The 14,613-nt window shown below is 37.6% G+C and overlaps 2 protein-coding genes across 2 annotated transcripts in view; both read left to right on the forward strand.

The window, feature by feature from the left end:
- LOC137011633 (unconventional myosin-VIIa) overlaps nt 1-2,521 on the forward strand; it is a 31,956-nt gene extending 29,435 nt beyond the window's left edge. The window contains exon 48 of the mRNA XM_067374653.1: nt 2,061-2,521. Within this exon, the coding sequence (XP_067230754.1) occupies nt 2,061-2,150 (90 nt within the window). The 3' untranslated portion in view covers nt 2,151-2,521. The remainder of the gene's footprint in view (nt 1-2,060) is intronic.
- A 921-nt stretch (nt 2,522-3,442) lies between these two features.
- gpr17 (G protein-coupled receptor 17) lies at nt 3,443-11,807 on the forward strand. The gene is made up of 2 exons (XM_067373908.1): nt 3,443-3,701; nt 9,200-11,807. Exon 2 carries the CDS (start codon nt 9,208-9,210, stop codon nt 10,225-10,227), a length of 1,020 nt encoding a protein of 339 aa, XP_067230009.1. The 5' UTR covers nt 3,443-3,701; nt 9,200-9,207; the 3' UTR covers nt 10,228-11,807.
- The last annotated feature ends 2,806 nt before the right edge of the window (nt 11,808-14,613 follow it).

Genomic DNA, 14,613 nt, shown 5'->3' on the forward strand with positions numbered 1-14,613 from the left:
ACATATAAACATAAATATTTTATATATAAATATAACATTTTTCTTAAATATATACATGAATGTGTGTGTATTTATATATAAATAATTATTATACACAGAACACACACATATATATTACGTAAACACAGACTTTTATTTTGCAAACGATTAATCGCGATTAATCGTTGCAGCCCTAGTTCAGGTGCATTGTTGGCGCCAGGGGCGGTTTCTTCATTAGGGCAATTGGGCGACGCACCACCAAAAGTGAGAAAGGGACGGATTTTTTCAATCACATTCAACCACAGTTACGCTAGCTGTCACTGCTAGGCTGTTTGTTCTGCCTCTGGATGTAGTCCAATCAGCGTCGAGTCACGCTCTGTGGAGTACCGCCTCTTTTTGGGCATTTCAGTCTGGCGGAGATTTGCCCCGACTGCTCCCATAGACTTCCATTCAAAGAACTTTTTTTTCGAACTGCAGGCACTGCAATGCAATCTCTATGGGTTCCGGGAGGGCTCGCACTCGTGCTTTCGTCATCATACGTAACCTTAACTTGTGCAGCGATTGGTGGAAACGATATCTCTATTAATATTTTTTTTAAGCTGAAGTGACATCCAATAATTTCCTCAGTGCATTACATTTCACAGACTTATTCTCCATCTGTAAATATTAGAAAGTTGAGAAAATATTTCCATTTTGCAGTCAGGCGTGGACAAGCCTTCAGCAAGCACAAACTTCCATGAACGAGCTCTGCCGCGTGCATGCGCGCCAAACATACGGAGTTCAATCTGAGTAAAATACATTTTGTTAAAAATATTTGTTGTTGAAAATTTTGTTTTTTTTTTGTTTTTTTGGCGAACATAATAATTATGCCATATGTAGAATTTCGAACCTACAACTAAGTGTATTTGTATGATAGCAGTAGCTGTGTAAAGTGACTGTTGTAGGGTAATCAAAATAGCCTAATAATTAGTTTGTTATTTTGTTTTTATTTATTTTCATTTTTAGTTTAGTGTATTTAACTTCTGCTTTAAAAAACATTTAAAATTTTAGAATATAGCCTAGGCCTAATGTGATTTGACCCCTTTTTTGCACATAATATGGCATAATATAACATACATTCATGTTTTTTTTATAGCCTTCAATATGAACATTGTTTCAAGGACAATATTGGGCAGGATGTGAAATAACAGTTTTTTTAATTAAATACAGATTTTTTTTTTTTTTTAGATCCCAGCCCTATGGCATGCTTTAAATACTGAATTTTCCCTGTTTTAGATAAGCAGTAATGATACATTATTATATCACTTGTTAAATGGTTAATCAACAATTAGCCTATTAATTCCTGCATTTCTAAATTTTTTTTTTTTTGCGCCCCCCCAAAATTTTTTTTGCACCAGCCGCCACTGGTTGGCGCGTTGCTATTCTAAAGCAAATGAAATAGACTGCACCATTGACCAACTGAAACCTGGTCTAAAGTCAATGGCACAATATTTGTTTTGTTATTTAAAGAGCGCGTTAGTAATATGCGGTTTCATGATGCGCGTTCGCTCTGCTTATTACACACACAGGGACACGCAGCAGCACGCAAACATGCCAAATATTAAAAATAAAAGGATTACAGTGCAAAAGACTATTATTGTGTGCATAAAGATAAAAATGCTTTGGTGGAATCCGGCTTGTCTCTTAGATGGTCTGCTTGCGCGCTTTAACCTTGCGCACGAGCAGATCCGTTTCCTCGCTAGAGAAGCGTTCAGTTTTCCGCTTGCAAATTCCGGCATGTAAATAGCGAATCCGCCATGGCGTGAGCGCAAATGGCTTTTAAAGGGAATGGGAGATGAAACTCTGATTGGTGTATTTCATGTTACGCCCAAAACACACCTATTAATCATTAAGAGAATGAGTTTCAGACCATGCGCCTAACTGTTTTTTTCAGTCGTTAAACTAGCAAAAGTGGATTCGGACACACGCTAAGTGCACTTGCGCCGTGCACTTTAGACCATGCCCTTGTTAAAATAGGGCCAATTGTCTGCCATTTTATTAATTTTTCAGATCTCAAAATAACTGAATTCTGTGTTCATTAGGGCTATAAAATGGATGACCTGCTGACTTCCTACGTCAACATGTATCTTAATGAGAGGAGAGGACAAAGACGAAATCAACACTATGACTGAAGATAACAGAACAGCAATGAGTTTACTCTACCTTTCTTTAAGGGCACACAATCACATTTTTGAAAAACATAGCCAATGAGGAATACTCTGTTCATTCATTTATCAAACTGAATATTTATCTGATTTTATTTTTCAATGTGATATGCTATATCTTGCAAAATGTGTGATGTGCCTAGTTTTTCTTAATATGATGTCAGAATATGTGAAGAAGACTGTAATTTCGGTTTACTAATATTTAATGATATAAATAAATCATTATGGTCTTTTTAATCATACTATGTTTTTGATGTATTTCAAGTTTTTTTTTTTTTAAGTAAAATTGTCAAAATAAATGACTATGAGGCATAACTCCCACTATTGTACATTTTTATTACCCACCATAGAGGCACAGATGTCTTCTGGGTGTTGATTCAAAAATAGAATTACATCAGCCTGTTGCTTGTGTTGTTTTGTCATGTTTAAAAACAAACTGTTTCAGCTCTTGAATCTGACAGAAGACGAGTTCTTCTCTAGTTAACAGTCATGCTACACTGTGTTTTGCCCCAGGGCAACAAAGTCTCGAAGGGCAGCATATAATGAGACTTGGAGACGTCCCAATTAAGACTTGGCACTATATTATTTAGCCTATTCTGGTAAACTAAATAGTGGACGCATTCAGTAAAGTGAACTATATTAGCATATCGTTGAAGACTGGCCCAAACAGAAGAAAAAGAGATGATGTGTGTCCTACACAGCTGTGATCTCCCAGAATGAAAGACAGATTATAGCTCTCGCTGTTTGCTTGGGGCTCCACATCTGTCTGAGGATCACATGGTCTTATTTCTGCTCTCTGCTGCCCCAGTGTATGATGCCCCAACAGTCCACAGCAGGGACCCAAAGAACAAGGAGCCCAGTCTGTTATTCTCTGTCCCTCTTGCCCTTGTGTTTTCTGCTCAAATTTCTTCTCCCTCATTCTCTGAGTTCCAAGGGGCCTCGTCTGTCTGGCTTTCAACAGTCCGCAATGGATAACCTCTTGTCTTTATTCATAAACTGTCCCATTAAATGCTCAGTTCATCTTCTGTTTATTGATATGGTTGAAGGCGGGGGAATCAGGGGGGTTTCTAACCTAAAGGCACGCAAGTCCCCGTTCCCATGGTACCCCACCGGCTCCACATTGGGACCGAGGCATGCCATTATTCTCCCCCTGTCGAAATGTGCCGCTTCTTCTGACTCGGGTTATTGTGGAGCACACAAGTGGCCCTCAGAAGAAAATAGCATTGCAAAGAAAGGCTTAGGTCAAGGGTCACATTAGAGCCTTCCCATCGCGAACTGCGTTTTTGTGATCAAATTTGTTGGCTACACAAAAAGGAGCCACAGTCGTATCTCAAATACAGCTCAGACTAAGAGAGTAGAGTCTCAACTCTATTAAACTCCACAGCCTCCGAACAGAAGCTGCTGGTTTGCTTTGGCTTTTCAACCAGCTGTAAGAACGTCCAGGCAGCAGAACTCCCTCTCCTTTGCTCTACTCGACTCCTTCACTACTGCACGGGCTGTTGAGGGATCAACACTCTGGTGAGTCTCTCATAGACCTAATTCTTTTATAAACTTCATACTTTCTCTCAGTGTCTGCTGCTTAGTTCAGTTTTTTTTTATAGAATGACTATAATGTTTTCCTAGTTGAAGTGCAAGCCATTTAAACTATTTATTTGATGCACTTTTTTTTTAAATGGTTTTTATTACTATTTTTATAGAATTATTATATTGTGCTTTTCCAGTCTAAGTGCATGCCATTTAAATGATTTATTTATTTTTGTTAATGTATTTTATATTTTTATAGAATTACGGTTTTCCTAGTTTAAATGTATGCCAGGAACTTTTTTTTTTTTTTTGAGAGAGAGAGAAGTAGATAGATTCATAGTAGACTTAATCAAGGCAATTTTATTTATTCTAAGGTAAGTTTATTTTGGTTAGAGGGTATAAAGTCCCTAAAAGGTCATTAAAAACAGTCAAAATCACTTCAGAGGATCAGATAAAAAAATGTAATATGAAATGTACTGCATTTGCTTTCATGTGCTCATATTTCATGTGGTTGTGTAATACTGTAATCACGTAATATTGTAAAAAAAAAAAAAAAAAAAAGAAGGGTTTACTATAGCTGTGTTTCACCTTGAGTTTCTGTAAGCATGTTGGTCCACACTGAGTTGCAGTTTAGCTTTAGTTAATCTGCAGTGCGCCTCATGCCTGTGATTACTTCTGCTTCTTTTGTGGATGTAGTATAGGAGTATTAGTGTCACATTGCAACCCCAGCCTGACCCCCACTTATTTCTTTAACACAAAAGTGATTTTGTATTGTTGGCAGCCTGTGGAGGTGCCTTGTTCTGCAGGGCTTTCGGTTTTGGAGCATGTTTTCCAAGACAACCACGGAACACTTGGCTGGTGCTGCTGGACTACATTTTTTCATTAGAAATTCTCATATTTTATAAATGTGTTTTTCCTGGACCACACAGTATAGTTTTAAACCACACACCAGAAAACTACCAGAGCCATCTATTAACATCTGGATTTCTCAATCGCAATCACGCCTTTTTGTCTCTAAGCTCTAGTTTAGGACAACTTTTTGTTTTGTAGTACTGTAGTACTTTTATCTGTTTAAATTATTTGAGGGTTTGGCATGTTCTGGGACTTGAGGATTCTCCTCCCCCTCAGTTACAAATGCACTTTCCTATAGCAAGATCTTGAGACAATCCTTTGTACTATACACACCCACTTCGTGTTTGTCTGTACTGATCTGAAAATATTGATAAAGTGTCTCCCTATTATTATTAACTCAAGTGAGAGGTTATTGTGAAATGTTTTGGGAGCTGATTTTTTTTTTTGTACATCATTGAAATGGAAAAAAGATCAATTTAAGAGTTCCACAGGGTGTGGAACTCAAGTATAATATAAAATTGTTTTCCTTTCAGTAAAATATTTCCGGTATTTATAAATTAAATAGGTCCACTCTATATTTTAAATATTATCTTTAATACTGATAAAGAACAATTTATCGTTATAATCATTTTCTCTTTTTGTTTTTTCAAATTTTTATTTGGAAGACAATAGTTTTTCAGATTTTTTTTTTTTTTTTTTTAGCAGTACAGCAGATTTGTTCAAATATTGTTCTCAGAATTTTTCTCAAGGATGTCCTAATAAGGCTTATTTTCTTAATTGTGATATTAAGACAATTGTGACCTTATGCACCCCAATTAATTTTAATTCAGAAATTAAAAACATCATTGAACATGTGTATTAAAGTGTTAGTTCACCCAAAAATGATCGATCATGTCGTTCCAAACCCTTAAAACTTTCGTTCATCTTCAGAATGCAAATCTTTTTGATGAAATCTGAGATCTTTCTGTCCCTCCAGACTGCTACATAACTACCAATGTGATGCTTCAAAAAGTTCATAAAGAGATCGCAAAACTAATCCATATGAATTGAGTGGTTTAGTCCAAATTTTCTGAAGAGACATGATCGCTTTTTATGATGAACAGATTTAGGCCATGTCCACACTTAGACAGCATTTTTGTCAAGTGTGGATGTTGAAAATGGAGGTATTTGAAAACAATGATGCATGTTTAGTCATGTGACATATATTGTATGGATATCTATAAACCGAGCCTGCATTTTTGTGGCTGCTATTTACTGTAACAGTGCTCCTTTATAGAACTCCGTATTACATTCCCGCAAAAATGACAGAATTTACTAACATGCACTGCAAAACATGATGACAGCTGCGCTTTAAACCTTGCGAGTTTGGGTGTAACCTGGACACAACAGTGAATTATGTGATCATATGCTGATAAAATGATTGTGTCAGAAGAATAGCATGTAAACTTTATTATATCTGCCCTTTTTCCATCATCTCGTGAGCTTTTAGTATGTTTTACACATGCGCAGTAAGGGGATTTAAGCGTTTCAGTGTGGATGAGCAACTTTTGAAAAACGCTTGAAAACGCTTGTGTGGATGGGCAGCGTTTTCAAATGTCTCCGGATTAATGTTGGCGTAGCCTTAATTTAGGCTATTACTCACATAAACATTGTTCAGTGAACATAAAAAGCTCAACCGAACCTGAATGATGCGCGAAAGCAAACTTCTTCTGGAAGCTCAAACGTGCTGTGTAACCAATGAGGTTCATTCTCGCGTGTTTGAGCTTCCAGAAGAGGTTTGTTCTCGCGGTGAGTAATTAATTATAGAATTTTAATTTTAACTAACCCTTTAAGTCATTGTAAGTCATCGTATGAAATGCATTTTTAAATAGATCCTGACAAAAAACAAGCATAATGTCATTCACCCTCTTTAAATGTATTGAAAAATCAACCATATGCAATATTCATACTCAACAAGATTAAAAAAAAAATCCATATTGCCAGTTATAGCTCATGTAGTAACCTATACGTTGAACCTTTCTTAAAAAGGTCTTCATCACATCCATGCAGATGCTTCATTTGGCCTGATTATTAATAGAGCAACTGTTTGAAATTGCTCATTGAATGTGAAGCAAGCTGCCCTATGTACCCGCCAGTGATTTGACAAACAAGAATGCCATGAGGACAGCTGGGTCAGACTGAAAGCAGATAGCTGGGAGTGACTCTGGGGTCTCATGACAAAGGTGTGGCCACCGGATGCACTAGCACCTTCATGCCGCGTGTGCGGAGGTGCAACTGCCCTGCAGGGACATCTGCTCCTGACTCCAAGACACACAAATATCCAAGTAGCTGAATTGCTGCCAAACAGCCAGACAGCTGTAACACTCCCTCCCTCACTACTCAAAATAATTGGAGGATAAATATTTACTGCAGCCGTACTAAAAAGTATTACTTGGTGTATCACTGGTGTGTCCTTTGCTCCATTTTCGTAAACATATTTTAAAGACAGGGGAGTTTGAACACATATTCCCAAAGGCAGATTTAAACTGCTCTTTTCTCAGTTTTTAATACATTTAGATTTCTTATAGCAAAAATGAAAAGCTAAAATGTGCCATATGTTGAGTTAGATGTGAGATGGAAGTGTGCGCCAAAGTGCATTTTCGTTGATCTGTCAGTTTTTGATGTTTCTTGTAGAAATCATAAGTACACACTAGGGCTGGGCGATGTATCGAATGCTTTTGTCACGCGCATTTCTTCAGTAGAGCCGTAGTTCACTGATAAGACACGCAATATAGCGTTCAATATCGACGGCGATACATATCGATATTGAACGCGATATTGCGTGTCTTATCAGTGAACTACGGCTCTGTCTATTGAATGCCGCTTCATTTGAAAGCAGGTGATGGCGATTTAGCGGTAATCAGGGAACCGGCTTTACTGAAGAAATGCGCGTGACAAAAGCATTCGATACATCGCCCAGCCCTAGTACACACTATTTTTCAAGTTCAAGTCCACCGACGTTAATCTACCATGGCTGAATCCCTAATGGCACCCTAAACCCTCACAGTCTTCCTCTGAGTCCGCACATTTGCCGGGTAAAGTCCTCTGCGTAGCTCACAAACTTGCGGGCTCAGCTGACGTGCACATCAGGGGCGCTCGCGAGAACTCTTCTGAAACCTAAGATGATGAATGGGACACTCATGGTCTCATGGACTTAACGGACACGTGCACGTGGCAGCCATTGTCCACAAGACTGAAAGTGTGTGCCATTTGGGATTCAGCATAACTCCCTTGACTGCTTTGTCGGACAAAATGGCAGATTCGGTGTTATGATTGGTTAGATCGCCTGTCAATCAAACTCCTGGTGAAGGGTCAATTGGCGTATAAATATGAAATTCAGATTTGAAATGCTCCACTAGAGCAGAAGACATTATTTATTTAAGTTCAAGTTCAAGTTTGGTTTATTTCTAAAGCACATTTTAAAACAGCCAGGGCCGACCAAAGTGCTGTACAGCAATGAGAGGAGTAGAGTACATAAAATATGCAAGAAACCGTTCAATACACATATATACATACATATATACACATACAACTTACATACAATATACACACACACACATGTATAAACATATACACATACATATATACACATGCATATACAGAAATACCTACATATTACATACAAAATGCAAGAGAGAAAAGATGAGTTTTATTTAATTATATAGATAAGTTTTATTTAATTTTATATTTTATATTGACCTACCGTTCAAAATGATTTTGAAAGAATTGATCAAATATGCAGTAAACATTTTAAAATATTAAAATGTAATGAAAATTCAAAGCTGAATTTTCATCATTGTTACTCCAGACTTAAAGGGATAGTTAACCCAAAAATGAAAATCATTTACTTACCCTCAAGTTGTACCAAGCAGATCTCGCCCCCCATTGACTACCATGGTATTTTTTTTTTTTTTTCTTACTATGGTAGTCAACAGGGGGCGAGATCTGCTTGGTTACAAACGTTCTTACAAATATCTTCCTTTGTGTTCAGCAGAACAAAGAAATGTATACAGGTTTGGAATAACTTGAGGGGGAGTAAATGACACAATTTTCATTTTTGGGTGATCTGTCCCTTTAAGTGTCACATGATCCTTCAGAAATCATTCTAATAATATTTTTTGAACTACTGTTCAAAATGCTTTTGAAAGCAGCCTCACCAAGGCTGCATTTATTTGATTAAAAATGCAGTAAAAAAAAAGAACAAAAGAAAGAAAAAAAAAAGTAAAATTATGAATTATTACAATTTAAAATAACTGGACAAAGATATCTGTGCATTCGTGGAATAGTGAAGTAACATCTCATAGCAAGAACTTAAAGTTAGATAGATAGATAGATAGATAGATAGATAGATAGATAGATAGATAGATAGATAGATAGATAGATAGATAGATAGATAGATAGATAGATAGATAGATAGATAGATAGATAGATAGATAGATAGATAGATAGATTGATTGATTTAGACGGATATTGTTCAGGTACTCATTATTACATTTCTGTTCATCAAATGTCTGAAATTTGTTCAGTTACATAAAAAAGTTATGTTATTTTATACAAATGAATTAAAAGTGAAATAAATTTTTCTTTTCCTGTTTTTACAGTTACAAAGATGGAGTTCCCCATTACAGAACTTCCCACCTTGCTGCCCAATCGATCCATGGAGAGCTGTCCGCCTGTGGACAATACAGTGGAGAATATGATCTTTGGATTATACTACATCATAGTTTTCCTTCTTGCGCTGAACGGCAATAGCCTTGCCCTGTGGATCTTCGCCCGCCAGAGAGGCAACTCTTCTCCAGCCAATGTCTTCCTGCTCCATCTCGCTGTGGCTGACCTGTTTTACATCTTCGTTTTACCACTCAGGGCCACTTATCATTTAACCGGGGGGCATTGGCCTTTTGGCGAAATCCCCTGCCGTCTCGCAGGCTTCTTCTTTTATGTCAACATGTATGCCAGTTTGTACTTCCTGGCCTGTGTTGCAGGCGACAGATACCTTGCTGTGGTACACGCCGTACGTTCCCTCAAGATCAGACACCCTCGTTACGCTCACATCGCCAGTTTTGCGCTTTGGGCCTTGGTGATAGTGTCTATGGCGCCCCTACTGGTCACCAAGCAGACAGCAGAAGTCAATGGCTCTACCGTATGCTTGCAGCTGTACAGAGAAAAGGCCTCACGACGTGCTCTCGTCTCCCTCGCTGTAGCCTTCATGCCGCCTTTCATTGCCACTCTTTCTTGCTACCTGCTAATTGTGCATAGTCTGCGAAAAGGTTCGAGGCTAGAGCCGGTGCTGAAACTCCGAGCTCTACGCACGATCGGTCTGGTCATGCTCATCTACATAGTGTGCTTTTTGCCCTATCACTTAAGCCGTGCAACCTTCATCTTGGGTTACGGACACCCAGACCTATCCTGCCAAATCAAAAGAGGGCTAGCCCTGGCTAACCGTCTTACTTCCTCTTTAACCTGCCTGAATGGGGCTTTGGATCCACTGGTCTACCTGTTCGCAGCTGAGAAGTTCAGGGGAAGTGTTCGCAGGCTTTTCTGCAGAGACAAATCAGGGGGGTCCGGCGCTACAAGCGGGGACCTGAAAGGTACACATGAGAGCTCTATGAGTGCGAAGTCTGAGTTCTGAGCAAACAATTGAATATTTTTCATCAGTTTAGGTGATTCAGCCCACACTTCCTGGTCATGTATGGTCAATTAAAGGTCAGGAACTTCAAACAGCCTCATGTATCACCAAGCATGTTATTTGGGCATGTTAAAGTAAAAGTTATTTGGGACGGTACTGGTCACTGTTATGTATCAGTCAGTTGTCAAATCACAACTGAGATAAGACTCCATCAAGTTTTAAGAAGGCATAACTTATGTATAAGACTGTGTGCTGCCTTTTAAAAATTAATGTTGTCTTCATTAGCATATTACCTGTTTGCTAATGACATGCTTTGACTCGTTCTTTGTAAACTGAAAGCACTTTCTTAGTGCACATTCTTAATGAAATCAGTGTGAAGCTAATGAATTTCATACTTGGTATCAAAACGAGACTTATAAGTAAGCAATAAGGTACAAGAGGCTTCGCTTCACATCATGCCTGACAACACCCTTCAGCCATGACTTATTCATGATTACAGCACTAGCCTTGAGTACCTTGTTGCTTTTATTAAACGGTTACCACACAATACAAATATTAAAGCCAGAAATATGTATCAATGCAACTTTCATGAAGTAAACTTTTTCTAAAAGTCTTCCTTCTGCCGGAAAAAAGTCCCTAGACTGTGAACAGCAACAGAAGTTACATTTACACGCCATTAGATGGCGGCAAAGATGAGTCTTTATGAGTGTGTCAGTCATTAGCGAAGACTTTTACATTGAAAAGACTGAATTGTTGTGAACACGGAACAAGACGCAACTGACAAATGCTTTGACTAGCGCTGTCAGTCATGGGAAAACCCCTTAACTGTTAAAAGGACAAGATAATTCATCGGACATTTAAACTGATTTTTTATTATGAACATGGGACTGACCTGAAGGAAAATGCTAAATCTGAATGCAGGTAATAAACTCGTTCAATCGATCTCTTTCTCTCAATACTCTTCTACATAATACAGTAAGCTTCAATGAACAATATAAAATTGAGAACAGTTTACGTGGTTAAGAGTGGTTGCTAAGGGTGTTGTGTAGTGATACACAGAACCGTTCATAGCGGTCATAGCCTTGTTTTATCGTGAAGAAAACACAGCTGTCGACCATCAAAATCAAGGATAGGAACTAACCGTTTTATAATAAATTTTAACGGTCCTCGGGGGGATTTTCTGCATGGTTATAGCACTCTCAAGCTGTGGTAAGAATGTGCGAAGGGTAACAAACCAGAGAGGAGTTGAAATGAATACTACTATTTACATTCCTTGACAGCTACTTGTTACTTTGACTATTTAGATACTTGTGCACTTCATACTATATAGTCATTTAATTTTCTAAATGTACCTTTTAATGTTTTAAGGTATTTACATATTTTTGGATGGCATAAAAATACTTGTTTTGTTTTCACTTGTTCAAATGAAGTTGATATGCATTCTTATTTATATGATTTTAATTTCTGTAACCAATGGTAATGGTAAATATATATTATATTTTTGTGGTTATTATACTTATATCATTAATTTTTCTGTATTTCTTAAGTAAAATTCACCCATGAACCAATTTGTAAATGCATTTAAGTCAACTCAATAAATGTAAATAAATTTAACCTCAAATGGTTATCAGTTTTTTTATATCTATATATAGGCATCAGATAGATTTTGGTGATTACACTTACAACACACCCCTCCCCCCATTCTCACCATCACTGCCACCAAAGTAACAAAGAACATTGTCACATCTCATACAGCTCCAATTAGTCTTTATAACTCTTGACATTTGAGTATCATCTCATGTGACAGCTGCTACTGACAATAGGCAGAGTCTTGTAAAAACGTACTTTATCTATTATATGCATCGCACACGCTCTGTCCCACCACACTGTGGCCGTCACTGCTGAGCTCTTATTGGCAGTAGAATATAACCGCATGTGAGTGTGCATATGTGAGAAAGACACAAGATGGAAACCACCAGGCTGAAGTGACTGTGGCACTATTCAGGTTCTCTTTTCACATCATGTGACTCATAAACTGTGAGCTGTCAGCAGATTATTTTCTCTCTCTCTCTCTCTGTCTGACTTTCTCACTTTCTGTCTCTCTCTGTCTTTGCTTCTCTTTCCTCATTTTTGTGCAAGGTTTCCTGTCCATTAACGTAACATGGCATCTTCAGTGAGTGAGAGAGAGAGAGGAAGGGGAGGACTGTAATGTGTGTGCAGTGTATATTACTCAGGATTACTCAAGAGTACCTGGAAGTATGTTCCCCAAAACAACACATAACAAAACAAACATAAACAAAACAAAATGAAACAAAAACATTTCAATTTGAAAACTTTCTTTCAAAAGAAGTTTAGCAGGAAGTTTAATACCTGGCAGTACGATCACAAAACAGAACCTTTTCACTTTATTTTAAGGTGTCCTTATTATAGTGTAATTATACATTTAAGTACCGAGTAATATTAATTAACTACATGTACTTACTATAGGGTTAGGATTAAGTTTGATTTAGGGTTAGTTGCATGTAATGATGCATATTTTTTTTAGTTATTACTAAGATGGTAACTACATGTAACATTAAAGGACACAAAGTGAAAAGGACACTTAAAATAAAGTGTAACAAACAAAACAGAACTTAGTTACACTTTATTTTATGGTGTCCGAGTTACAGTGTAAGTATGCATTTAAGTACTGGGTTGGGGAATTGGTTTAGGGTTAGTTGCATTTAATTATGCATAATTTATAGTTATTACTAACTATGTAACGTGTAACAAGGACACCATAAAATAAAGTGTTACCCAAAACTTTTCCACTTCCGAAGCTATGCAAATTTATGCTATGCAAAATTTAAGACATTATTTACTGATAATCTCTTTCCCCATGCAGCTTTCAAACCTCATTCAAGTTTATGTATATTCAAACATGGCAAGTCATTTTATTTTATTCTCATGTATCTTGCATTTGCATGGAAAATTGCAGCTTGAACATCTAGCCTAATGTCTCTTTTTTGTTGTTCGACAAAGGATTTGAAACAATATGATGAAATGACGTAATTTTCATATTGGAGCAACGGTCCCTTTGAATAATGCAAATATTGTGCCTTCAAGGGTACAACAGCATGTCACTGGAGAAGTAACCTTAAAAGGACACCTTTGTACCTTACCTTCCCCTGAAAGGTACAATTAGTACCTTAGAGTAGTAATAAGTATCCTTACAGTACTACCAAAGACTATAGAATAACACAAGACACCTCACTCGTATCTTTTTGAATGGGAGAAAGTGCAATGCTCAATATGGCGGAATAAGTCCCGCCTTCTAAATAAGAGCCAATCGACGATTGGTAAAGTCATTGAGTCACTGCAGCGGCCGTTAGAAGCTCCGGTTCCTATAGAAACAGTCAGATGCGCACTTCCTATAGAGATGCGCACTTACGACTGCGCATGCGCATTAGCTTGATCCAGCCTGAAAAATACAGTACAGTTGCGTCCCAAATGACGCACTATACACTACGCGAATTGGGACGCACCTAGAGTTTTTTGTCATAATTCAAGCATTTAGAAACAAAATTTATGAGACAGTTGATGCCAGATTTCACTGGTGATTTCAAATATGAAATTTAATCGAAAGTCTGGCAAACAACTTTTGAGAATTTGATGTTTCCCCATTAAAAGAGATAGGAGCTGCAGTTACATGCCCAAGAGGCTTTTCAAAGATGGCCACCGAGTGAAATGACTTGTCTTAAAGGGACTTGGCTACTACTATGAATCTTTTAGGGGTAAATAAGGTATACAGATGCCCATTTAAGTGTACTGCCACAAGGACAAGCTGTTGTACCCTTAAAAGTACAATTTATTTTTGGAGAGTGTATTACTGTATTCAACATACACCTGCATTAAAAGGGAATTTGCTCTTTTGCATCATGTTGAATTTTTTCCATATACATCTAATATAAATGATAGGCCTATAGATATAGATAGCACCCAAATGCAGTGTGACAAGTGTGCTCCACAAGTCCCTTTTTCTTTCAGGACCAGTGGTTTGGTCAAAAAGATAAACTCATAATCAGAGCCTTGTACACTCTAAATGTTTATCTGCATTTCTCTACTTTGCATAATGGCCATTAGGAAAACGCTTGCATGGGTTGTCCTCGTTTTGGTTAGCAGGCTTAATCATTGACTTTGTATGAAAGAACACACTGTCAAATTCCTAATACCACATACATCTTTTTCATCTCTTTTGTGTTAAAAAAGAGGTGTTGGAGCCTTGTGTACGTGTGAGAAGCCATCTGTTCGGCCTCCTCTCTTGCACACTCTCTTTGAGTTTTTAAACTCTGTGTGCACAGAATGAGGAAGTTCACCCTTGTGTTTGTGGCAGCTTCCTTTTTGCAGCTT

The sequence above is a fragment of the Chanodichthys erythropterus genome, chromosome 21 (genome assembly GCF_024489055.1).
Source record: "Chanodichthys erythropterus isolate Z2021 chromosome 21, ASM2448905v1, whole genome shotgun sequence".
Taxonomy (NCBI): Eukaryota; Metazoa; Chordata; class Actinopteri; order Cypriniformes; family Xenocyprididae; genus Chanodichthys; species Chanodichthys erythropterus.